This window comes from Onychostoma macrolepis, chromosome 02 (assembly GCF_012432095.1).
Source record: "Onychostoma macrolepis isolate SWU-2019 chromosome 02, ASM1243209v1, whole genome shotgun sequence".
Taxonomy (NCBI): domain Eukaryota; kingdom Metazoa; phylum Chordata; class Actinopteri; order Cypriniformes; family Cyprinidae; genus Onychostoma; species Onychostoma macrolepis.
The window spans coordinates 4,429,925-4,457,629 of NC_081156.1; the positions used below are offsets into that span (position 1 = coordinate 4,429,925).

A 27,705-nucleotide genomic window follows, 5' to 3' on the forward strand; every position below is an offset into this window, starting at 1 on the left:
CCCACAGTTTACAGTATTATTCCTTTTTCCCTTCAAACTCTGTTTTGATAGCGTTCCACTTGAAAACTACATTGTTGATGGGAGATTTTGCACTACAATGAGAAATTCGGCAGAAACAAATTCTCAGACAGCAAAATGATGGCTAAATTGTGCATATACCTTGAAAAAGGCTACTAGCCGAAACGTTGGTTAATAAATGGGCTTAAGTGAGTGTGCAGTTGTTCTCTAATTTATTTAAATTGTGCAGTGTGACATTGACTTTTGTGAGTTAGTGGATTTGTGTGGATAGATGTTTTTATGGAAGCGTGACAAATTACAAAACCTAAAGTGTTGGCAAATGTGCTTTCCTGAGATGGTCTGTGGTAGTGGTTTCTAATTTAGTCTTGTTTTTAAAGTCATTTTCACCCCTTTTTGATAAGGATGCAGGAAGGGCAACAAAAACTATTGTGCATAGACATTAATGTCATGGGCGCTTCTGACTCAATTTATACAACATTATGAGCACTTCTAAGCATAATTGTTTTTGTCGCCCTTCCTGCATCCTTATCAAAAAGGGCTGAAAACTGACTTAAGACTAAACTAAAAGCCATGATCACAGACCATCTCAGGAAGGCACACAAGAGATTTCTTGGGAAGTCAGAGCTCAATCAACACCTACTTAATTCTATACAGCCATCATAGATAAAATGACAAGGGAAAACATTTTTTCTTTTGTATTCATGTTGTCAGTCCAATTTCAGCATATTGGGTTTATGAAAGCTTGTGGTATTTCCACAATAGCAATTTAAATCAAGACCTTCTGAAATGGCATTTGTTTGGCTGTTGTTTTGGAGCACGAGATCCTAACGGTGTTAAACTGCAGCAGTACATTTCAGCACCTAGAGTGTTGGATCAGGAGTGGAACTTCCCGGTAAAATTGTTCTTGATAGACTGATAACAGAAACAGGAAGAGAATTAACAATGCCTGTAACAGTTGGCAGGATAAATCCATTGTTGCATTGGCAGCAGAGGAAAAGGAAAAGTTAGCATGTGCATCAAAATTTGAGGAAAGGACTTTCCTTTCATCTGTGCCAAAATTGTATCTGAATTTAGATGAAACGTTATTAATTTAGTGAATATGGTAAACCAATAAATCTGTAAAAAAACAAATAAAAATCTGTTTTTGGCTAGTGCAGTTATGTGCAGACTTATTAATTTGGTAGGTTCACAATCTACCTCTGCTTCTCAAAGGAGTTTGATATTTTATCATAAGTTTGAAGTTTATATATCCAAGAATAAATGTATACTACCAGTCAAAATGTTGGAATAAATAATGTTTTTTTTTTGGCTCCGTTTATTTGCTAAAACATACAGTAAAATCGCAATATTGTGAAATATTATTACAATTGAAAAGAACTGTTTGAATATATTTTAAAGTGTAATTTTATTCCTGTGACGCAGCGCTAAATTTTCAGCATCATTCAGTATCACATGATCTTTCAGAAATCAGTCTAATATGCTAATTTGGTGCTCCGTTATTTATTCTTATTTCTTATTGTTAATGTTGCATGTTGGGGGGGTTATGGGGTGGGGGTGAAAAAATTCAATGATTAAACAACTTTGTTATTTGTATCAGACACCTGCTCTTAACATTATAGCTCAAATGGGGTTAACAATGTTTTTGACCAGAGAATGATGGAGTGTTTTACGGCTGTAACTGTTATCTGAGGCAGCAAGTGAATTATATGCTTTCATCAACTTTTACAGGTTATATAACGTTATTGATTGTAGCTATATGGGCGTTTAGTTTTTCTTGTTGTTTAATACACTTGGCCAAAAAAAAAACCCCTCTGATTTAAAATAATAATAACGAATTATAAGACTCAAGTTTGGATAATTTTTCACAGCACCTGACTGGGCTATAGGGTATGGCAACTGCCATACGGAAACGCCGCCCCTGCACTGAAGACTGGCATAATGATGCTGAGAATTCAGCACCGTAGAAATAAAATTACATTTTTAAAATATATTTAAAAAAAGTACTTTTTTGATATTGCTATTTTTACTTTCTTTTTTAATCAAATAGGTGTATCCTTCATGAGCATAAGAGACATTTCAAAAATGTAAAGTTTAGTCGAGTGAGATGTTACTGGAGTCGCTCTTGGCTTTCTTTCTGCAGCGTCGGATCAGCAGTACAGCAGCGGTCAACAGCGACACTGACCCTACAGCCGGCAGTATGGCCACAGGCAGGTCTGGCTTGCTCCAGATGTCATGTGCTGCTGGATTAAAAAGAGTAAAAATCAACAAGATTCGAGAAACATAAATCTAACTGGAATATTCCATCCTCACTGCTATAATTTCAGTATAGTCACTGCAAAAGGGTGTTGTAGATATATTTTTTGTTCATGTATTATTTAATTGCTAAAAAAAAGCCACTGATTTTCCTTTGGCTACAACTTTTTTATTTGATTAACCTAAAACTTTCTTACTCAATGTATGCCGGTTACAAAACCACGCCTTAGAGTAAGTTCAGTCATACTTAGGGTAGTTCTTACTAGTGACACACAAGACACTTTCATTAGAACACTGGATTCAAGGATTATGGCAAGCTGTTTTAATGGAAAATGTTCTCAGCGATACTCATTTACGGAACCAAAGGTTTAGGGTAGAAGTCTGCATTCCTGTGGCTCTCCCGTGGGACCCGAGCAGATTTCTTGCGACGTGGGATTAAATTTACAAATAAAACCACGGTAGCGGTCGGTAACTCTGTTGGAATTTGAACGGTAACAATACCCGTTTCAGTATCCTTTCAGAACAGCATCTCAGTCCCTCCAGTTTTTCGCGATTCCGCAATCGCTGAATACAATGCAAAATGTTGCATTTTTTTTGTGATCCTGCATAATTCGTCATTTAACCGCAAAATAATCGCAAAAAAAAAAAAAAATTGAGATTTTGACCAAGTGTATTAAACAACAAGAAAAACTAAGCGCCCATATAGCTACAATAAACGTCATATAACCTGTAAAAGTTGATGAAAGCATATATTGCGATGCACTTGCTGCCTCAGATAACAGTTACAGCCGTTATAATGACACTCCATCTCCGTCATTCGCTGGTCAAAAACTTTGTTAACTCCATTTGAACTTAAATTTCATATAATGTTAAGTGCATTAAGTGCACACTGATCAGTAAAGTCTGATACAATACCAACGCTGACGACTCAGTGTTTTTTAATTATTAAATTTTTTCCCTTTCTATTTTTTATATATCAATATATAATATATCAATATATCAGAATTTATTAAGAGACCATACCAAATGTATGAATTGTATTTACAAGCAGTATGTACAGCTACAATGCTTATTTGTTAATGTTTACCTAGGTAAGGTGGAAAAAGGGTCCTAAGGTTGTTTTAAAAGTTAAAATATTTCAGAATTGACTAAGAGACCAAAATAAACCAGCTTTATGCATTTTGTTTGTTATTTGTGAATATTGTGCATCTAACACAATACATAATCTGCACGTTTAATAAACTTCAGCTGGTTCAAAATCGCATGCGATTAATCGTGCATCCCTATGGGGACACTTCATTTCCAGCGATATCGTCTACGTGATTGCACAAATACTATTAGAACTGTACTGAGCTGGATGATGACACCACTGAATTCAGTAATGAAATACCTTTAACTGAAAATTGAGTGTTTACTATTGTACTATTGTTTACTACCGACACTATTTTCCTATTTGATACTGTAAAGCTGCTTTGACACAATCTGTATTGTTAAAAGCACTATATAAATAAAGGTGACTTCACTTGAGTTAATCTGGTAAATGTGATATCATAATTTAAAAGAAAAAAAAAGAAAAAATCGCAAATTTGTCACAAATTTATGGAAATTAGCACCACAAAATCAGTCATTTTGATCGCAAAAATCACACAAAAAAATCATGAAATCCTGGAGGAACTGATATCTGCACTTTACTCATTCTTATCGACCACCGGTACAGCCTCCACTCAGGACTGTTATGCATGTGCTGCACGCATGGACCAGTGCTTTCTGCATCATGCATTTTATTTGCAGGGTCTGTGCGCGCAGCGTGTGCATAACGGTGCTCAGAGCAGGCTGTATGGGTAGTAAACATTCTGTCTGTCAAGCAGACAGAACAGGCAGGTGGTCGATGAGTGACAGAGCAAAGTGTGCATGCGCTGTCCTTGAAGGATGTTCAACTCGGCTTTGTTCATATTTTGCTTAGCCTATCATTTTTAATGACAGATGTCTTTTTTTTTTTTTTTCTCTGCGACACTTTTCCTACTGCGTTAATAGCAAAATGTTAAACGAACTTTGTATTTTGACAAGATTAATAAAAATAACAGATAGGCTACAATTTTTGTACAACCTACTTTTTTTCCTCTCTGCTACACTTTTTCCTATTGTGTTGACAGCAAAATGTTAAACGAATTGTATCTTAACGAGATGAATAAAAATAAGAAATACAATTTTTAATTTTAATTTTAATATTTTTTGCAAAATTTTAAACAAATTTTTGTGCAGATTACACTTCTATTTGTTATCTCTCTCTTTCAGTAGCAGAAATTTGAATGTGAGATTCTGGAAACGAGATCTAAATTAAGCGGGAACGGTCTGGTCAGGAAGAAGATGATTTTAAGTGGACAGCAGGTGAACAAAGAGTGAATATATAGCGGGAGTGGGTGGGTGTGGAATATAACGCGGCGGGAGCGGGACTAGAAAAACAGTCCCGCACAGACCTCTAGTTTAGGGTTTTCTGTTAACTATTCCATAAACTTTCCCAGGTGTGTCACATAACCTGCTTCCTGGAGTACACCCCAGGTTCAGCTGATAATTATATTTCCAGTATTTGAATATACACATGCGAATAGTGCTACCAGTGTTCACTTTGCTATCCCATAAGGCCACAGGAGCTGAGCAGTCATCAGATTTGAGAACTAAGAGCTAAAGAAATGAAGGTTGCTCCTCATGAGAAACTTGTTTAACAACACCCAAGTATAGTTTTGTGGTTGTTGTTGATTGTTTTTATGTGCAAAGCAGGGTTTTTATTGGTAACAAAGACCATTTATTTAAATTCTGAAATAAAATAAACAGTAGATGGAAAAACAAAACAAAACACAAAAAACCCTGAAATGTTGCCTTGGCAACTTAAATATGTTGGCACTAAAATAAGTTGAAATACTAAAGTTGCACTAAATTGCACTAAAATTGCTAATTGTAAATAAAGTCTAAAAAAGGGGTTTAAACAGGGTTGCAAGGTCTATGAAACAAAACCAGCCCACTTGCTATTTAAAATGAGCCCATAACTAGCCCATTTCCTTTTTCTCTGTAGTTTTCCCCTCTCCTCTTCGCCTAATCGCATTCAGGGAAGTTGGGGGAGATCGCTTTAACCAGCGGACTAAAACGCAATCAGCAGTGTAAAAGTAGCCGAATTCCACCGTGGACTTGGCAAAACTGAAAATCGAGCTAAAAGTAAAACTGAAATAAAAATAAATTAAACCAACATATTAATATTTAAATAAAAGCAAACATGAATGAAAAAGACTAAAATTCTAATGAAAACTGAAAATATAAAAACAAAGCTAATTCATAATATTAATTCAAACTATAATAGTGTATAAATAATGCTGCAAACTGACTTCCCATGCAATAACGTTTCCTAAGCATGATCTCCAGAGTGTTATAAATTCACCTTGGACTGTAATGTTGATTGTGCTTCTCTTAATGCCAAAGGAATTTTTTGCTTCACAGGTGTAAATCCCTGCATCTGTTATTTGGATTGATGAGATGTTTAAACGCACAGCTGATTCGTTCAGATCTCCTGTCACAATGATCTGGGACCGTCTGTACAGTGTCAGTTCTGCACTCCTGCCCTCTGAAGAACAGACTATGCTTACGCTCTCTCCTTCTTTGGGCTCTTCTGTATGGCTTAACTGGATTTTGGGGATGTTTGGAGGACCTGCATTTAAAAAAAGGTTAAAGATCATGGCCAGGTATAAAATGATTAGACAAGACAACTGATTTCATCATGAGTTAATTTACCCACCTACAACCATGACTTTTATTTTCATTTGCTGGCTTCCCACACCATTGCTGGCATTACACTGATAGAAACCTGCCTGAGACCAGGAAGCATTATTTATTATCAGCTTGTGGTTCTGACTCTGGACTTCAGGCTGAGTCTCCCCTAGTTTCCGCCACAAGATCGTTGGTTTGGGGTTTCCGTCTGCATGACATGTTATCTCCAAACGTTCGCCAAGGTTTACCGAGGTATTATTACTAGAAACTGTTATATGCCCTGGACCATCTGGGAATTAAATGTAGAGTTTTCATTGATGCCACATGAAAAGTGATTTAAAGGGGTCATGAACTGAGAAAACAAAATTCTCTTGACATATAAGACATATTTTGACATATAAGAGGTCATTGTACTATAAGGTGACCAGACGTGCCACTTCCCGGGGACACGTTCTGCACAGGATTTCTAAATTGCCTAAAATAACCAGGTGTTGGTTGTTAGTGCCTGTTTAATTTAGGCAATTTAGAAATCCTGAACAGAATGTGTCCCCGGGAAGTGGCATGTCTGGTCACCTTATTGTACTATAAAAACATCCTGTAAGTTTCAGAACTCAAAACTTTCTTGTTAGTCTAAAACGGCTTATAATGAAGCCAGTCTGCCAAAACGGCAGCTTGTGGAATGTAATAGTGTGGATAAGCGCCTGGTCCACAGAAGATCAATGCCTGCTTCTACATCACTGCCTCTTTAGCCCCGCCCACCAATTCATGGATGTAGTGTAAATAACAAGAGCGGCTAATACAGGTCTATGCAGAATTCTGCATTTATCGGAAATATTAAAAGATAAAAGCACACCTGTTGTTGTTCCATCACAGCTGGTACAAGTAAAAATGGTAAACGAACAGCCAAAAGAAAAACAGCAGTGTTATTATTGTTAAAGTGGGTCACGTAATTGCCAATCGTTTAGCATTGGAACATAAACAACTTCTTCTGTTTCTGTTCTTCACCTGTTGCTTTGGTAAAAACTATCTCTGAGGATATGAGAGAAATAGGAGTTTTGCCTGATAGTATATATGACCCATTTTTGTTGAAGGGTTTGGTATCTTTCATGGGAAATTGTGAGGAGCAGGTGGAAATACACGTTGCGTGACATGGGGGCTGCCTATTCATTTATAGGCTCTGATACTTTACCCTTTTCTGATCAATCATATTTGGGATCTAGTATATTAGTTCAAGGCATTAGTATGGATGTTGTGAAGGTACCTTTGCATCACTGGGTGCATCCTGCACTCCCAGTTCCAGGGGTGTCCTTTGTTTTAGGGAATGATTTGGCTGGGGAAAGGGTTTTACCTGCTTTAGAAGTTGTTGATCATCCCATTTCATCTTCTGAAACAGATGAACTAGCTCAGAATTGCTCTGAAGTTCTCCGCATGCGTCTTTACTTGTGCTCAGGCAAAGGAAAGGAATGACGGATTGTATTGAATGATACTTTTTTGTGTGTAGGGAGGAGACTGGCGAAGATGCAGCGCAGAGTGTTTCTGTTCATAAAGACTCTGAAGTTATGAATGTTCATGTCCCTTTATCTCTGCCTGTTACTCGTGAGAAAATTGTGGTGACTCAGAGAGAGGATGAATCCTTGGTTAAATGTTTTTCTTTGGGCAGAGATGATGGCAAAGCAAGGGTGCTTATTATACTGTAGAAGATGGCTTGCTGAAATTGGCAACCGAAAGTTAGTGTTAGTGACGAGGGTTCAACGGTATATCAAGTATTAATTCCTTCAGCTTATCGAGTTCATGAACTTTCTCTTGCTCAGTGGCGTGCTCAGACACCCGGAGGGGCAGGGGAGAATTGGCGTTACAAGGGCACAGTCGTGGTCTGGGGGCAACTAGACCAGACCGAAAGGACACATTAGCATTGGCGATTAACGGAGCAAGGGCTATGAGCCAGCCACCCTATACCAACCCTGCACACCACTGCTCTTCCTCATGATCCTGTTTTATCTGGACAGTTAGGGGTTATCAAAACGTATGACTACATTTTGCGGTATTGTTTTTGTTTTTTGGCCTGGACTTAAGAAAGATGTAGCAAATTATTGCCGTACATGTCATATTTGTCAATATATGGGGAATCCAAATGAGGTTATTTCCCCAGCTCCGCTCATTTCCAGCACTGGGTGAGCCATTTGAACATGTGACTGTCAATTGCGATTGTGATTGTCGATTGCATATACATATACCACCACTCATTATCCAGAAGCTATACCCTTGTGTAAAATTGCTGCCAAGGCTGTAATTAAGTCTCTTGTCAAGTTTTTTTTTTTATTCTACTTTTGGATTGTCAGGTACGAATTTCCTTTCCAAGTTGTTTGCACTGGTGTTGAGTTCCCTTAATATCACACAGCATGTGTCGAGTTCATATCATCCAGAGAGTATGGGGCTTTAGGAAGATTTCATCAAACCCTGAAATCAATGTTGAAGAAGTACTGTGTAGAAACAGTTAGTGAATTGGAATGAGGGAATTCCTTTACAGGAGTCTATAGGGGAACTATAGGGGAGCCTTTTACTTTAATATAAGGTTACAATTAACAACAGAGCCCAAAATTCAATTACTTTTATTTTTTAACTATAATAACACTCAAATTGAAAATTTGTATGAAAACATGTAAATTGCACACAATAGTTTTTAAATGAACTTATAAATGATACAATTTCTATTTGTTGTTGACATATAATCATTTACACATGCAATGGCTGTCATAACTTGTTTCATAAGAGATTTATTTCACTAACAGGTAAAGGAAAATTTAATGAAGTAAATAGTCTTAATATTTCTCAAAATGCTCTTCCCTAGACTTCATTTTTCTAGGAAATAACGAGCTGTAGATACTGATGACTTGCCTGAGGTAAATTCAAATCTATGTAACATTTTGTTTACAAGCTGTTTTATTGACGTCTTTCCACAATTGAAACACCGATTGAGCAATTACATGAGATGTTCATTCATGTTTATTTTGCATCAAAACTAGTAGTAAAGAGGTGAACGCCAAAACGGCATGTATTGTCTGACTTTCCTGAAAAAAATTGAATGATTTGTTCGGTACACATGCGTACCAAACTGAAAGAATGCTTGTACTGTTACACGTTTATACATTTGTCAAATTCAGAAATATTAAATGATCTTTCTAACTTCCTTGCCTGTTTAACTGACTTGCAGAAACAAGATTTACTTACAATTTCCCTGCAATATTTTGTGATGTTCCTACGCAGATTAGGGTGTTATACCATGATATTAATGTCAAGGATTCATCTCCAATTAAGCAGCATCCATATAGAGTGAACGCTACTAATGCTGCGTTCAAGTCCTCTTGGGACGTTCATGCTTACTAGTTGACAAGTCGTAATTACGGCGTCAAAGTCACTTTGGTCAGAACAAGATGGCGATTTAACTTTTCTAAATAAAATTAAAAAAAATTTTCAACTCTAAATCTACGAAATGATGAATAAAGAATGTGCATCGTTTTAGCTTTTTTCTGTTTTTATTCAATTTATGAAGGTGTTGTAAACTGAATCATTATATATTCTATGGCAATTACAGTATCTCACAAAAGTGAGTACACCCCTCACATTTCGGCAGTCATTTTAGTATATCTTTTCAAGGGACCGTTCTATCGAAATGAAACTTGGATATATTTTAAAGTAGTCAATGTGCAACTTGTATAGCAGTAAAGATTTACTGTCCTCTGTGAAAATAACTCGACATATAGCCATTATTGTCAAAAAACTGGCAACAAAAGTGAGTACACCCTACGTGAAAACAGCTATACGTTGTTTAACCATGCAAAGCCACATGTCCTATTCATCATGTTCATGTTTTTGTCTGCTTGACAGGACCATACAAATTTGTGTATCTTGTTTTAGAGCAGTTAAAATTTGGTGCTTTGAGTACAATTCTCTCATACTGACCACTGGATGTTCAACATGGCACCTCATGGCAAAGAACTCTCTGAGGATTTGAGAATTAGAATTGTTGCTCTCCACAAAGATGGCCTAAGCTATAAGAAGTTCGGTAACACCCTGGAACTGAGTTTACAGTACAGTGACCAGGGTCATACAGAGGTTTTCCAAGACGGATTTCACTCGGAACAGGCCTCGCAAGGCTCGATCAAAGAAGTTAGGTCCTCGTGCTGTGCGTCAGGTGCAGAAGCTGGCTTCAAAAAACAGACGCATGAGTGCTGCCAGCATTGTTTTAGAGGTTGCAGAAGTGGAAGGTCAGCTTGTCAGTGCTCAAACCATACGTCACACACTGCAGCAAGTCGGTTTGCATGGCCGTCCTCCCAGAAAGAAACCTCTTCTGAAGCTGGCTTACAAAAAAGCCTGCAAATAGTTTGCTGAAGACAACCTGTCCAAGAGCATGCATTACTGGAACTATGTCCTGTGGTCTGATGAGGCTCAGATGGTGTCCAGCATGTATGGCGATGCCCTGGTGAGGAGTACCAAGAATATTGTGTCTTGCCTACAGTCAAGCATGGTGGTGGTAGCATCATGGTCTGGGGATGCATGAGTGCTGCTGGTACTGGGGAGCTACGGTTCACTGAGGGAAACATGGATTCCAACATGTACTGTGACATTCTGAAGCAGAAGATGATGCCCTCCTTTCAGAAACTGGAAACCCCCAAACACACCGCCAAGATGACAACTGCCTTGCTGATGAAGCTGAAGGTGAAGGTGATGGAGTGGCCAAGTATGTTTCCAGACCTGAACCCTACTGAGCACATGTGGGGCATCTTCAAGCGGAAGGTGGAGAAGCGCCATGTGTCTAACATCCAGCAGCTCCGTGATGTCAGTATGGAGGAGTGGAAGAGGATGCCAGCAACAACCTGTGCAGCTCTGGTGAACTCCATGCCCAGGAGGATTAAGGCAGTGCTAGATAACAATGGTGCTTCTACAAAATATTGACACGACACAGTTTTGACATGTTCACTTAGGGTGTACTCATTTTTCTTGCCAGTTATTTGGACAATAATGGCTATATGTTATATTTATAGAGTTATATTTAGAGGACAGTAAATTTGTACTTCTATACAAGCTGCACATTGACTACTCTAAAATATATCTAAGTTTTATTTGTGTAGTATTGTCCCTTGAGAAGATATACTAAAATTGTTGCTGAAATGAGAGGGGTGTACTCACTTTCGTGAGATACTGTATATGTAAGGAATAATTGATGACGGGTGATGTGACCACCTCGGGTGTGCATTATTTTTCTAATAATTCAACGGCCCGGAGTCAAGTATTCCGCTTATACTACGGTTGCCACACCTCAAGACACCGATAAGATTATATATTTCAAGGCATTCGTCCGGTTTTTGTACTTAAAACGCTATTGTGAGTAGGATTAGTTTCTTCTGCTAGATTGCTAATTGCAAAACGTCATTTTAGACCAAGTAATGGAGGACTGAGCCGTTGATAGCAGACTTATGCAACTATAAATGAAGTTATTGGAGAGAGAGAGAGAGCGTGTGAATTACGTTACCTCTGAGAGTCTGTGTGTCTCTCAAAAGTGTTTGGCAGCTGCGTCTCCACTAATAGTGAAACTTTAAAGGGGTCATATGATGCGATTTCAAGTTTTCCTTTCTCTTTGGAGTGTAACAAACTGTTCGTGCATAGATGAGATCCCTAAAGTTGCAAAGACCGAAGTCTCAAACCCAAAGAGGTATTCTTTATAAAAGTTAAGACTTGTCCATGGCCTCCTAAAACGGCTCATTCAAACGCCCCCACATACGTCACGATGAGGAAATATTTGCGTAATGCCGCCCAAATGTTGACGCAAAGACAGAAGGCGTGGTTTCAGTAACCGCAGTAGTGTTGATGCAGCCATGCCATGTCAGGTGTGTTTCTATGCAAAAGCACTTTATTTGGCCTTCAAAAGTAATTAGGAATCATTGGTTAAGATTTGTTTACAACAGAACAGCACAACCCAATTGAATTTGTGCAATGCATTTTATGGACGACAGTTTCGGGAACAAGGCTGGCTATGCACAAAGGCTATTTCTAAAAAAAAAAGGGGCGTTACATTTACGATGCGTGCTTGTGGTGTTCGGCCAATCATAATGCACTGGGTCAGTTGGCCAATTAGAGCAGACTGCACTTGTTGGAAGTAGGGGCTTTGTAGAAAACGATGCATTTGAGAGAGGCGGGGCATAGAGGAACTACAATAATGTACAGTATTTGAAAAATAATGTGTTTTTTGAACATTAAAGCATGTCAACATATTCTGTTACACCAAATACACAAAATAATGATCTTTAAAATAGCATCATATGACCCCTTTAAGTTCATTTTCTTCACAAACAGCGCGGTCATTACCTCGCTTGTGAGAAATGTCATGTAGCTTTTAAGTTAATAAACTATTTTACTGATAGCATTAACAACATAAGCCTTATGTATCAGTGTGTGCAAACTATGTGTGTGCGTCAAGGGAGAGAAAGTGGGAGAAATAGAGTATGTGCTTTACGTACATAATAAAACATAATTTTGTGGCAAAACATGGAAACAATCTCTTTTTATCCTATTGCTTACTATATTTATTTATTTGTTTGGCCAGTGTCGTTGTGGGTTTTGGTTATTTTGCTGTTATAAGCTGTAAGGACCTTTTGAAATAACTGAAATGATTTAGCAAAGTGATATAGTCATGTAATGCGGTCAAGAGCTGCCTGGAACTACGTTCGCTGTGCGTTTACCTGAAAATAATTGCACACCTTAGAACGTTGGTTAGCCAATCAGATTCAAGCATTCAACGGCCCCGTAGTATAAAATAATATTATACTTTATATATGTAACTTATATAGTTGTATTGTACATTATGAAAAAAACAATCATTTTATTTATTTCAACACATTTACCATCAAAACAGACACTGCATATCTGTTGTCTTTGACTGCGTCCATTGCATCTCACACATTTTCTCACTGACACACCTCCGACTCGGAAACTCTGGGTTTAAAGAATATTTCGAGTTTCCTACTCGTAATAACGATTTCATGGTGGTGTTCATGTGCATTCAACTCATAAATACGATTTATCCGACATGACTTGAACGCACCATAAGAGGGCTTTAATGAAAGAGGAAGTTGATTACTTGGTAAGAGATGGTCATGCTGAACCTAGCAGCAGTCCGTGGAAATCACCATGCCTTTATGTTCCAAAACCTGATGGATCTTATCGTTTTTTGTATAGATTATCACAAGATCAATGCTGTCACTGTACCAGATTGTTTTCCCTTGCCTCAAATGGATGATTGTTTTGACAGTCTTGGCTTGGCTCAGTTTGTGAGTAAATTGGATCTTCTTAAGGGATAATGGCAAGTGCCTCTAGCCCTTTGAGCTTCTGAGATAGCTGCCTTTGTTACACCTGATACATTCCTGCAATACAGAGTGATGGCATTCGGGTTACACAACGCGCGGCAACATTTCAGCGCTTGGAGAATACTGTACTAGCGGAGGTCTCGAATTGTAGTGCGTATTTGGACGACCTAGTTGTGTATTCAGAGAGTTAGGCTGATCATTTACACTTGCTTAGAATGGTATTTCAGAGGCTTGAGAAGGGCACGTCCTGATATTGCCGAGTTAGACGTGTTCCTGGGTCAGCATATTTTGTTGACCCTGGAACAACATTTTAATCCAAAAATATAATCTTAACCATATTCCTACACCTAAACCAAACCTTACCCATGAGTAATGCATGAGTACAAGCACCAAACACTGTAATCCTAAACTTCACAAAAATTATAAACTGGTTCTTGAAATCTGATTGGTTAATCACAATGTTGTTCCAGGGTCAACAAAATATGCTGACCCAGGAACACGTCTAACTCGGCAATATCAGGTTGTGCTTAAGAAGGCATCGTTAACATTAAATCTTGCCAAATGTGAGATTGGTAAAGCTACTGTTACATATTTGGGGAAACGGGTAGGTCAGGGCCAGGTTCAGTCGGTGGAAGCTAAGATTTTGGCCATTTGTGAATTTCCAGTGTCTACAACCCGACGTGAATTAAAGTGAATTCTCGAAATGCTTTTGACAATATCTCTGGCTATTGTCGATACACAATCATCGTCTTTCGAGGTTATCGCGGGGCCCCCCTGCAGTGTGTGCCCTACATGCCCGTCCGCTACACCACTGTATTCAACCATTGAAAAAAAGACACTAGCTTTGCTCTTGGCACTTCAGAAGTTTATGTTGGGTCTACGGCTAATCCAGTGATGGTTTATACCAGTGGGGATTTCTTTAAGACTGCAAGGGAAGCTCGGCTTCCCCTATAATGTCAAAAAATTAATGGTCAAATATGTACTATTGTGTTAACATTTTATTGAAATGCGTTAGAACATGTTCATCTCGAAGACCAGTTCGTTCAGAATCATCTACATATAGCAGGTCGGACTCGATTTCCTTCTCATACACTCCTGTAGCGTCAGTGTATTTCTCTGTTGAAGCCGAGCATCCATTGACTTCAATGGGGCTGCTTTGAACAGTTTTTTTCAGTGCTTCGAAACTAGACGGTCATTGGATAAATGCTGTGATTATGTCCCGCCCCCGGACGCTCAGCGTCTCTGGGGGTGAATGGAGGAGTGGGCGGGCCTGGACGCCGGGCTTCTGCATGATGATTGGAGGGTCTGCATCTCCTTTTGATTGACAGCGATTTTGTACTATAAAAAGTCGCTGACGCTGAAGCTATTCGAGCTCAGTCCCATCGCGGCTTTGCACTTGGTTCTTGTCAATCATTATATATTTTTTTATTCATTTATAATGTTATGTTTTAATATACATGCTGTTAACTCGGAAATTTCAAGATATGCGAGCAAAAAAAAATGCTCCTGACACAATACGACACGAGCAAGAGTGCTGTTTTTGTTTCGTTTGTGTTCGATCCAAATCCGCGTTGGTTTGGGCGAATCACTGATTCACTGAGCCATTCATAAAAACAGTCATATGATTCGCTCCTGAAGGATTCAGCCGTTTTGAAAGAATCATTTGAATGACTCAGTGATTCAGTCACGAACTTCTGCCACCTGCTGGCCGTTTTTAAGTTTCCCGTCTAAAGTAGGCATATTACATTATTTTCCAACATGTTTCTATATTCAGAATTTAGTATTTAAAACATTAATCTCATAACATTATTTATGCAATCATAAATACAGTCTAAATGAATAAATGCCACATCTAAATGTCACTTCATGCAGCTTCTGTGCAGTGCTGAGATTAGTTTTATTTAGATCATTTCATGGATAACAATAGCTAGTCATTCATTCACATTAATTAAGTATTCATAGAATAATATTGTCTATTTTCACTTACATCTATTTATTAATTAATTTTTGATTCATTTGTAGAATTGAATTATAAATTAAGTTGGTATAGTATTGTAAGACATTTTTATGGTACGGTGACAACCCTATTATACACCACATTCCTTGTTTCAGTTTAACCTAATTCCCACATTTCCTCCGTCGAGTTTAATATCTTTTTTTTAAGATTGTTTGTTCATTCGTTCATTCATACAGTAGGCTAGCCTCACTGGAAAAGACGCCTAGTTGGTACGACAGGGTCACAGAGCATTTTCTTGAAAAGGAACGTAGGGCAGAATTTAAGTATAAATAAATGGACAATTTTTATGATGTAGGCCGAAAATGAGCTTCCCCTCTTTGAAAGACCAGCAGCCGCCACTGGTTTATACTGATCACAATCCACTTTCCTGTGCTGAATGTATAATCAAAATCAACGCCTAATGAGGTGGGCTTATAGTGCAAAATTATAATATTGAACTTCGGCAAAACAGAGGTTCAGAGAATATTGTAGCTGATGCTCTTTCGAGGGTTTAATGAGAGATTCAGTCATATAAAGTATTTTTTTCTCTCCCTTCTCCTTTTGTTTCCCCCAACCCCCTCCCTTTCTTTCTGACTAAAAAGGAGAAAAATGGAAGATAAAAAGGAGCGTCTTTGATTTGGTCACACTTAGTTCTTTTGGCGTGCTTGACTTGTTTTTTTTTTTTTTACTTTAATTTTTTTGTGTTAATGTTGTTCATGTTTTGAGCTAACTAGCTTATTTTTCAGTTTTTTTTGTTTTGGTGTTATTTTGATACTTTGAGCATTTGTTTTGCTATTTGCCAGTTTGTTATGATTTGTGATCACCGGCCAGGGAAACGATAGGTGTGTCCGACTTCATGCGGCGCCATGAAAACCGATCGGCGGCTGACTTGAAGAAGTGCATGCCGGTTAGAAAATTTGTCCGACTTGAACCGGCGCCGGCGCCGGCGCCACGTCACTGTCACGTGTGGCATCAAAGTACCGCGAGAGCGTTTCGAGAGCAGCCGGCTGACTCAGCTTGCACAGTTTCTCCAGAGCTACTAGGCTTGTTTGAGATGCGCCTCGCCTCGCCTGAAATGTAGGCGAGAGTAGGCGGCTGCAGTGAGGGGAGGAGTGAAATAAGCGCAGTCAAGACGGACAGTTCTGCCCTCTCAAAGTAGAACGAGATCAAACGAGATCAAAGGCATATATCGCGTTATTCTCACTCATATGCTGTGCTGCTGATAAACATGATGTAATTTCAGTTCTGTTGCTTTTATATGAATATAAATATGATGAACAAGACACTCAAAGTGCTTGCTATTTAATTCCATACGAAAGGCGTATTTATCCTCCATTTTAATTTTAATTCAAACATGTATTTTAGATTTTTATAGAAAATATGACAACAATCACATATCTCACACAGAGATCGCACTGTCAGTGTTTGGGAATATTCATGCACAATTTAAATACATAATAGCATGAAATCAGATTTAAAAAATAAAACATTTTAGAAGAGAACGCAGCATCACGGTTGTCTGAACCAATGAGCATTAATCTTTGTCGTCAGTCAGTCGTTTCCCATCATGCTTTTGGTCAGCGCAGTCGGTGGAGAGCAACTGCGCGCGACTGCTCAATCCGACACAGCCGCCTCGCCGTCGCGAGAGTTTTTTGGCACACGTCAGCATGACATCAGAGCAAGGCGGACGTAACTCGGACACTTTTCTAACCGGCATGCATCTCGCGGTGATCACCGGTGATCGGTTCTGCGCAGATTTTGCTCATCTCAAACAAGCCTATTGTGGGAGCGCTGATGATGACACAGCTGTTTCAGGATTGGCCAAATTCACCACATGACAACAATGACATGTGTTTCTAACATCTTCAATTCCAATACAGCTCGCAAATATTATTTTACTAGGAAAATATTACAATCGTGTGAAAAAATGGAAGCTAAGCCAAACTTTGAACATTTTATAAAAAGAGATTAAACAAATGGTACTACTACATTAGATAAAATTAAGAACAAAAAAGCAAGAAAGACCTATGAAGCTTTTTTTAACTTTAAATTGTTGTAATTTTACCCCTGGCATGAATTCACTTTACATATTCTTATGAATGTTTATTTGTTTTTGTACTTGTTGTGAGTTGTATATGCTTGTACAAACCTTTGTATAATTTTTGCATAATAATAAAAAAATCTGTTTTTAGAACAGTAAAAACTTTTTTTTTTTTACTGTATAGTCACAATGTTATAATGAGTCACATTTAATAATAAAAAAACACTGATAAAGGCTTATTGGTATTTAAATAGTACATGTTTATGTTGAACTTTATTCTTGAACAGATGGCCCTGTATTAAGAAGTATATAAAAAGTGTTTCTGTTGCTCATGAAAACATTTGATCACACAGATCATTTGATATGTACTGAGTATTTATGCTTTTTAATCAAAATCACTGCAGCATCCATCTGTGAAGGATGTAGGCTGTCAAACATATACAACTATTATCCAATCGTAGCAGTGGGTGTTTACTTCTGAGTCTACAATCCTCCACGCCTATTCAGAGCGTTCTGAAAAACAGGCCAGAAGTCGGCACCAATAGCCTTGTTGTTAGTGCGCCAACATATAGCGCAACTGTGCTCGCGGCGACCCGAGTTCGATTCCCATCTCAAGGTTCTTTGCCGATCCCGCTCCCCTCTCTCCACCCAATGCTTTCCTGTCCGCTCTCTACTATCCTGTCCATTAAAGGCATAAAAGCCCATAAATGCAGTTTAAAAAAATAAATAAAACGGGACAAAAAATAGCTTATTACTTCTAAATTATATATTTTTTTATGTAAAAATCCTGATAACATTATAAGTGGACCTCAGAGAACAGTACAAAATAAAAAACAAAGGCAGTTCATGACCCCTATAATTCTTGTTAATTTTCTAAAGGAATATTCTGGGGTCAATACTAGTTAAGCTCAATCGACAACATTGACATAATGTTGACTGCTACTAAAATAGTTTCTAAAAATGAATCAGTCTGGGTTACACTGTAGCATTTGGGGCGTTAAAATACTCACTGTTTCAACAACACAAGATGTAAACAATATCTGTGTTAATATTATTTAAATAATTTAATAGCCTTTTTTGTGTAAAGTTGTAGCCAATATTAAAACTTTGCTGCTGTGACAATGTTATGCCTAAAACGATTGAAAAAAATTTTTCATGCAAAAATTGGCCCTATTTACTTCCATTGTAATTGCCTCACAGTAATCTTTATTTTTGTGGCAACATTATGCCATAAATGCTGTTGTTTGAGCTTAAAAGGATAGTTCACCTAAAAATGAAAATTCTGCCATCATTTATACACTCTCAAGTTGTTTTAAACCCATTTGAGTTTCTTTCTTCTTTTATGTCCGACAAGTAATTAAGAAATTTAAAGAATTTTGAAACAACTTGAGGGTGAGTAAACAATAACACAATTTTTGTTTTTGGGTGAACTATCCCTTTAACTGGTATTGAACTCAGAATATTCTTTTAATAAAAGTTAAAATAAATAAATAAAAGTTGGGTGCATTACCCAACAACTTACATTCAGCAGTTGTTGTTCTCGTCTGACTGTTGAGATTCAGTGTTGCCTTGCAACTAATATTCTTTTCAAGATCATCGACAGAAGGTGTGTAATTGAACACAGAGGAATAATTCTGAACTTGGTCATGAAATGTTTTTACATCAGGTTCTTCCTTATGGATGGACTTATCTCCACGAAGCCACTCAATCTGAAACTTTTCCAAAGGGTAAATGTTGAGGACTGTGCAGATCAGCATCTGTTCTTGTTTTGCTATCAAACTCTTTATTTTGGGCAGTATGGGATCTTCTGGAAATGCTGCAGAAAACACACTTCATCATAACAGCATCCAAATCATTCACACAACAAATACTGAAATGGTTTACTTTTTTCACACTCTGTTTAGATCATCATAGCTTTAAACCTAAATAATAATAGCCTAAATATAAATCACCATAGAGACAGTGTTATTGTTAGTTTTAAGGACACATCATCATCATTAATGTTTATGAAAACAAACACATAATCAGTTTAACAACACGTTCAAAAAAACTGCTGGGTTAAAAACAACCCAGCACTGGGTAAATATTGGACAGAACACATGCTGGGTTATTTCGACCCAGCTGGATGGGTTAAACGTTTTTACCCACCATGCAGGGTTGTTTAATTTATTGTTTAAAAATTAATATATTGCTGGCTTTAAATGGGCTGGAAATTAAAATCACACACAGAATTACTATAGGCAACAGCAATAATCAAAAGATGAACATTTATTATTAAGCAAGAACGCCCATCCCATGGACAAAATACAAGACAAATTGAATTTATTTGGGTGAATGCAGCATAGTTTACAATATTACATACATTCGTTTAACAAGCATTTTAGAAATAAAAATGGCATACAGAAGTAGCATTTTAATTTAAGTGTATTCAACCGTTCTCTGTAATCGCTTTTTACCGAAATAGTGCTAATTCTCGTGCTGGTGTGTCACTGAAATCTGAGCCGGTAAAGGGCTGCTGTTCGCCGGGGGAACTGCGAACTTTAGACCGCGGCCTCGCGTTTCACTCGTAGCTGAGAGATGGCGTGACTGACTCCAAAACCTGCCCAAAAACAAACAGTACTGAGATTAGAGAAAATTTTAACATCAAATTAAATTACACTCAGTATTATAACGAATAAAATCCATTAAGGCAAAGGTGTTTCCAGCACGAAACGACCGCAGTTGACTAACATCTTGTCCTTATGCTGCGTTTCGTAAAATAATATAATTTACACCACATTAAAGACTTTATTAATGGAATAAAATGTATACAAACCTTTATTTTCCAAAAGAGTTGGCGGCGCTGAGATCCTCTCTCTTCTGTGGACTTTAAAAGCCTGTGCTCTCAGCAGCTGCGTTGTTGAGACGTTTCACTGGAGACAAGCTCAACCCAGCGGTTAGGTAGAAACCCAGCGTTAAAATAACACAATAAAATCACCCAACAAGCTGAACCCAGCGTTTGGGTTAAAAAAAAAAAAAAAACGGTACCTGAGTAAAAATATTCAAAATAACCCTAATGACACAACAGGCTGAACCCAGCAATTGGGAGTGTACCTTTTTGGATATTATTAACCTAAATAAACAGACGAAATTCACAATTACTATAACTCTACTTTATGGCCCGGTTTCACAGACGGGCCTTAGTTAAATTAAGGTATTTAAGCAGCTTTCATGAAAATGCCTTAGAAGAAAACGTTACGGGTGTGTATCTTGAGACAGAACAATGACACTGACATATTTTAAGATATGTCAGAGCAAGATATTTTCACTTGAGACAGCTCAAACATGCATTTTAGTCTGGGACTAGCCTTAAGCCTTGTCTGTGAAACCGGAGGTAAGCTGGCTAACTTGGGGTGTATTCACACCTGTCTTGTTTGGTTCGATTGAAACAAACTCAAGTTCATTTCCCCTCTTGGTGCGGATCTTTTGGGCAGATGTGAATACAGCAATCACACTCGGGTGCGCACCAAACAACCGCACCGAGACCCAGCTGAAGAGGTGGTCTCGGTCCGCTTCCAAACGAACTCTGTTACGGTTCGTTTAAGGTGTGAATATGAACCGGCCTCGATCCGACCCAGTTGCAGAAAGCACGGTCAGAAACATACAGCTCACACATATAGTGCTGTTGTTTGCATTTCAATAGCTTAAATCACTTGTTTTTAAACCGTGATGCTTAAAAGCGTGTGCAAATTATGAGTTTTCATGACCATGGTGCACAGCAACGTGACATGAGCACACTAAATAGGCTAAAGCTTGCCGCAGTGCCCCATCAAAAGTTACAATGAATGTGTCTGGGGGAAATAGTAAGGAGATATTTGAATTATTTATTAATAAACTAGTGTTTTCTGAGTCAGTGTCACAAAGATGAAGTTAAAAATCCTGACTCGCCATCTCCTCATTGGACACGCCTTTAGAAAGAAATGCATCTTATGAATCATGTTCCCTTGAATCATTTACGCTGTGGTCTGTGCTACTTGCAACCATAGCTTGCAACGCTTTTTTTGTTGTTGTTGGTCGTGTTGTGAGTGTTTGCAGCACGTGTTGTCTTTTTTGCTGTTTGTAAGTCTAAATTCTTTCATTTTAAAATTCTCTTTCTATGTCATTTACTTTATGTCCCAGATGAATTTGACTGACTTTCTTCAGGTGAACACAGAGATTTTAGAAAAATAATCCATATGTGAGTCCATATAATGCAAGTGGATGTGCCCCTCAAAGTGGACTGTATCAAAGACTATTGAATACCTTATCTTAAAGAGACTTATATGCACAGAGCCTTCTTCACCACTTCCGCATAAAGATAAGCCAGCTCATAAACGCCCCTGATCTTTTTTGGGTCTACCACTTGAATCTTTTGTCCCATAACACTCAGGATCTTTTAAGAAATGTAAAATGACTGTCTTACTGCGTCCAACCTCGGCAGCAATGGCGCGTTGCGCACGTACTTGCTTGTGCAGCTCAACAATCCTGCCACGTTCAAAGACAAAGACTTTTTGCCTTTGCCAGCAGGAGGTCATGACAGTGTGGAGGACAATGACATGAAAGCCATGTTTTTGCGCAGATTTTAACTTTTTAAAGCTATGGTCTTAAACTTTTGATCAGCTGATGAACAGCCTGTTTGAATTTAAATGCTGTTTTCAATAAATTGCCTATTCTCTATTTTTTGTCTCTTGCTCCTGTTTCTTCTTTTGGCATTTTGAAGCAGTACTTACAATCTGGTTACAATTCACCAGCGTGAAATGCGAATACTTGTAATGTTTCCCCCGGTCTTAAGATTTTGTTCAGGAGTGTATATGTACAGTATCAGTATAGAAGTGAGTACACCCCTCACATTTTTGTAAATATTTTATTGTATCTTTTCATGTGACAACACTGAAGAAATGACACTTTGCTACAATGTAAAGTAGTGAGTGTACAGCTTGTATAACAGTGTAAATTTGCTGTCCCCTCAGAATAACTCAACACACAGCCATTAATGTCTAAACCGCTGGCCACAAAAGTGAGTACACAAAAGTGGGCCCAATTAGCCATTTTCTCTCCCCGGTGTCATGTGACTTGTTAGTGTTACAAGGTCTCAGGTGTGAATGGGGAGCAGGTGTGTTAAATTTGGTGTTATCGCTCTCACTCTCTCATACTGGTCACTGGAAGTTCAACATGGCACCTCATGGCAAAGAACTCTCTGAGGATCTGAAAAAAATAATTGTTGCTCTACATAAAGATGGCGTAGGCTATAAGAAGATTGCCAAGACCCTGAAACTGAGCTGCAGCACGGTGGCCAAGACCATACAGCGGTTTAACAGGACAGGTTCCACTCAGAACAGGCCTCGCCATGGTCGACCAAAGAAGTTGAGTGCACGTGCTCAGCGTCATATCCAGAGGTTGTGTTTGGGAAATAGACGTATGAGTGCTGCCAGCATTGCTGCAGAGGTTGAAGGGGTGGTGGTGGGGGGGTCAGCCTATCAGTGCTCAGACCATACGCCGCACACTGCATCAAATTGGTCTGCATGGCTGTCGTCCCAGAAAGAAGCCTCTTCTAAAGATGATGCACAAGAAAGCCCGTAAACAGTTTGTTGAAGACAAAGCATGATTACTGGAACCATGTCCTGTGGTCTGATGAGACCAAGATAAACTTATTTGGTTCAGATGGTGTCAAGCGTGTGTGGCGGCAACCAGGTGAGGAGTACAAAGACAAGTGTGTCTTGCCTACAGTCAAGCATGGTGGTGGGAGTGTCATGGTCTGGGGCTGCATGAGTGCTGCCGGCACTGGGGAGCTACAGTTCATTGAGGGAACCATGAATGCCAACATGTACTGTGACATACTGAAGCAGAGCATGATCCCCTCCCTTCTATTCCAACATGATAATGACCCCAAACACACCTCCAAGACGACCACTGCCTTGCTAAAGAAGCTGAGGGTAAAGGTGATGGACTGGCCAAGCATGTCTCCAGACCTAAACCCTATTGAGCATCTGTGGGGCATCCTCAAACGGAAGGTGGAGGAGCACAAGGTCTCTAACATCCACCAGCTCCATGATGTCGTCATGGAGGAGTGGAAGAGGACTCCAGTGGCAGCCTGTGAAGCTCTGGTGAACTCCATGCCCAAGAGGGTTAAGGCAGTGCTGGAAAATAATGGTGACCACACAAAATATTAACACTTTGGGCCCAATTTGGACATTTTTACTTAGGGGAGTACTCACTTTTGTGGCCAGCGGTTTAGACATTAATGGCTGTGTGTTGAGTTATTTTGAGAGGACAGCAAATTAACACTGTTACACAAGCTGTACACTCACTACTTTACATTGTAGAAAATTGTCATTTCTTCAGTGTTGTCACATGAAAAGATAAAATATTTACAAAAATGTGAGGGGTGTACTCACTTCTGTGAGATACTGTATATAATATTTCTCTAATGCACAATGACTACAATTATTTGTAGCCCAGAAATCGTTATTAGTTAAATATCTCTTTATATGTACAGTGGGGCAAAAAAGTATTTAGTCAGCCACCAATTGTGCAAGTTCTCCCACTTAAAAAGATGAGAGAGGCCTGTAATTTTCATCATAGGTATACCTCAACTATGAGAGACAAAATGAGGAAAAAAAAAAATCCAGAAAATCACATTGTAGGATTTTTAAAGAATTTATTTGCAAATTATGGTGGAAAATAAGTATTTGGTCAATAACAAAATTGAATCTCAATACTTTGTTATATACCCTTTGTTGGCAATGACAGAGGTCAAACGTTTTCTGTAAGTCTTCACACACTGTTGCTGGTATTTTGGCCCATTCCTCCATGCAGATCTCCTCTAGAGCAGTAATGTTTTGGGGCTGTCGCTGGGCAACACGGACTTTCAACTCCCTCCAAAGATTTTCGATGGGGTTGAGATCTGGAGACTGGCTAGGCCACTCCAGGACCTTGAAATGCTTCTTACGAAGCCACTCCTTCGTTGCCCGGGTGGTGTGTTGGGGATCATTGTCATGCTGAAAGACTCGTTTCATCTTCAATGCCCTTGCTGATGGAAGGAGGTTTTCACTCAAAATCTCAAGATACATGGCCCCATTCATTCTTTCGTTTACACGGATCAGTCGTCCTGGTCCCTTTGCAGAAAAACAGCCCCAAAGCATGATGTTTCCACCCCCATGCTTCACAGTAGGTATGGTGTTCTTTGGATGCAACTCAGCATTCTTTCTCCTCCAAACACGACAAGTTGAGTTTTTACCAAAAAGTTCTATTTTGGTTTCATCTGACCATATGACATTCTCCCAATCCTCTTCTGGATCATCCAAATGCTCTCTAGCAAACTTCAGATGGGCCCGGACATGTACTGGCTTAAGCAGGGGGACACATCTGGCACTGCAGGATTTGAGGCCTTTGTTACTTTGGTCCCAGCTCTCTGCAGGTCATTCACTAGGTCCCCCCGTGTGGTCCTGGGATTTTTGCTCACAGTTCTTGTGATCATTTTGACCCCACGGCGTGAGATCTTGCGTGGAGCCCCAGATCGAGGGAGATTATCAGTGGTCTTGTATGTCTTCCATTTTTCTAATAATTGCTCCCACAGTTGATTTCTTCACACCAAGCTGCTTACCTATTGCAGATTCAGTCTTCCCAGCCTGGTGCAGGTCTACAATTTTGTTTCTGGTGTCCTTTGACAGCTCTTTGGTCTTGGCCATGGTGGAGTTTGGAGTTGGACTGTTTGAGGTTGTGGACAGGTGTCTTTTATACTGATAACGAGTTCAAACAGATGCCATTAATACAGGTAACGAGTGGAGGACAGAGGAGCCTCTTAAAGAAGAAGTTACAGGTCTGTGAGAGCCAGAAATCTTGCTTGTTTGTAGGTGACCAAATACTTATTTTACCGAGGAATTTACCAATTAATTCTTTAAAAATCCTACAATGTGATTTTCTGGATTTCTTTTCTCATTTTGTCTCTCATAGTTGAGGTATACCTATGATGAAAATTACAGGCCTCTCTCATCTTTTTAAGTGGGAGAACTTGTACAATTGGTGGCTGACTAAATACTTTTTTGCCCCACTGTATATTCCCATTAATATTGGAATTTTTTATTTTATTTTTTATCACACCAGGGTGACTGGGAACATGAAATTATCCAAGAATATAAACATTAGGGAAAACAAAAGCCAAATTCCCTTAATCATTCATCACAGTAAGTAAAACCAAAGAATATAATTCTGATATGCAGCAAAAGATTACTGAACCTCACAAATTAGAAAGTGGCTGTAAGAAAATATCTAAAGCATTGAAAATTCCCTTTTCCACCATCAAAATGTTTCAGATCTGTCTGGAAGAGGATTTGTGTCTATAGCGTCCTAATGCATGGTGAGAAGTAGAGGGTGAGTGGCCAAAGGCTCTCCAAGGATCACAGCTGAGGAATTGCAAAAAATAGTTAAGTCTCTGAAAGCCAGAAAGTAAAAAAAATAAAATAAATAAATAATAATAATAATAATAAATAACTGGAACTTCAAACAGGACTGGGTTTTATGGTCAGATGAAACAAAAAAAAATGAGCTTTTTAGCAGCAAACACTCAAGATGGGTTTGGTGCAAAAAGGGTGTACAATGAAACAATGAAATATACTGCTGGATCTTAAATGTTGTGGGCCTATTTCTGAGATCCTGAATATCTTGTTCAGATAGATCATGAATTATATCAAATACCAACAGATTAAAAAAAAAATCTAAACCTGACTGTCCCTGCTAGAAATCTTGTAATGGGTCATGTTTGAATCTTCCAACAGGACAATGATCCACAAACAAACATCAAAATCACAACAAAAATGGGTTACTGAGCACAAAAGCAAGCTTCTGCCTTGGCCATCCCAGTTCCCTGACCTGAACCCTATAGAAAATGAGTGGGTGAACTGAAGAGAAGAAGCACCAACATGGAGCTGGACATCTTAAGTGTCTGGAGTGATTCTGTATAAAGGAATGGTCTCTGATCTCTTGTCAGGTGTTCTCCAGTCTCATCAAGCATGAGAGACTCAGAGCTGTTATCTTGGCAAAAGGTATTGAATAAACGGGCATGATTAATTGTGGCCAATGTGTATTAGAGAGAAAAAACATTTATTTCATAATGAGACCCCTCCTACCCCTTTTAAATTCCTATTCTCCAATGAAAGGTTAGATTTTTGTTAATTTTGAAAATAAAATATCAAAAGGTTTAACAATGCAGATTTAATTTCACAGATTGCTTTGATTATATTTACCAAGGGTATGATTAATTTTGAGCACAACTGTACATCTGGGACAGCATGTGGACATGATGAAATGATGAAAGAATGTTCAATTTGGGGTGGAGTATCCATTTACATAAGTCATTACAATCAAGAAAGTACATCAGCAACTGGTATAAAACTGTTATTTGTAAGGACTGCAATCATTAACTAGTAACTGAAAAATAATGAATAGTAATTTTAAAAAGTAATTAAAAGCAACACTGGAATAGGTAAATACTAGTAACAAAAAAAAAAACAGATACATTATTGGAATATTTATGTACCAAGCAGCATAGCTAGTCAGCACAGGAATAGGTTAGTGGATAAATAAATGCTAGTGATGTGTAAAAGTACTTATTAATGTTACAACAGCCTGCCATATCCATAAATTAATAACTGTCTAATTAGGATTACAGGTGAAACATTACTTACAGAACATTTGTATCTTTGACGTTTTCTCTTGAGTTTGCTGACAAGTAGCTTTGCACACAACTCTTTCACTGTGTTTGACAGAGATGTTCCTGATCAGCATGCGGGAAACAGTCTGCTCATTTTTAATCTCTCCACCGTGAAATTTATCCTGTGTTGTTCTCCAGGTGAAGGTCACATTATTATTATTCGGACAATCCGGACAATCAGTCACTCGACAGGTCAGCTCCAAATCCTGACCAACATGAATCACTGGCTCTTTTGGGCTTAATTCCAGTATACATTTTTTTTCTCCTGTGGAAAACAATGTGTATTGTCAAAATAATGAAATGTGGAAGGTTAAAATTGTGTTAAAACAGCTGTGTGAGGTCTTCTTACCTGTTGTTACACTAAGAATATTAATCCACAGTGCAAAAGTGATGCATTTCACTCCATACATTTTGCTGCCGTTGTGTTTCACTCATTCAACATGCAAACTGAGAAATAACACGATAATGCTGCTGGATATTCCCACCACAGCTGTTTTCTAACCAAGATACTGATCAACCATCCAGCCTGTTCCTTTCTGTTTCTCCATACACA

At 38.5% G+C, this 27,705-nt stretch overlaps 1 protein-coding gene across 2 annotated transcripts; it reads right to left on the bottom strand.

The window, feature by feature from the left end:
• Window positions 1-1,637: 1,637 nt before the first annotated feature.
• vcam1a (vascular cell adhesion molecule 1a) lies at window positions 1,638-27,686 on the bottom strand. Of its 2 annotated transcripts, none has more exons than XM_058793740.1 (6): window positions 27,502-27,686; window positions 27,127-27,417; window positions 18,948-19,241; window positions 6,056-6,316; window positions 5,702-5,968; window positions 1,638-2,255 (listed from the first exon to the last, which is right to left on the bottom strand). In XM_058793740.1, the coding sequence occupies exons 1-6, from the start codon at window positions 27,560-27,562 to the stop codon at window positions 2,110-2,112; spliced, it is 1,320 nt and encodes a 439-aa protein (XP_058649723.1). In that variant the 5' UTR covers window positions 27,563-27,686; the 3' UTR covers window positions 1,638-2,109. The 2 variants fall into 2 exon arrangements, with proteins under 2 accessions (XP_058649723.1, XP_058649714.1); XM_058793731.1 differs by having other exon boundaries at window positions 1,638-2,258.
• Between the last annotated feature and the right edge of the window lie 19 nt (window positions 27,687-27,705).

Excerpts from the sequence above, each read along its gene's own strand:
- vcam1a (XM_058793731.1), bottom strand. The coding sequence starts at position 27,562 with ATGTATGGAGTGAAATGCATCACTTTTGCACTGTGGATTAATATTCTT. Across the intron at positions 19,242-27,126 it reads GTCAAAGATACAAATGTTCT|CATTTCCAGAAGATCCCATA; the intron begins GTAAGTAATGTT and ends TGTTTTCTGCAG. Across the intron at positions 5,969-6,055 it reads AATAAAAGTCATGGTTGTAG|GTCCTCCAAACATCCCCAAA; the intron begins GTGGGTAAATTA and ends TTTTAAATGCAG.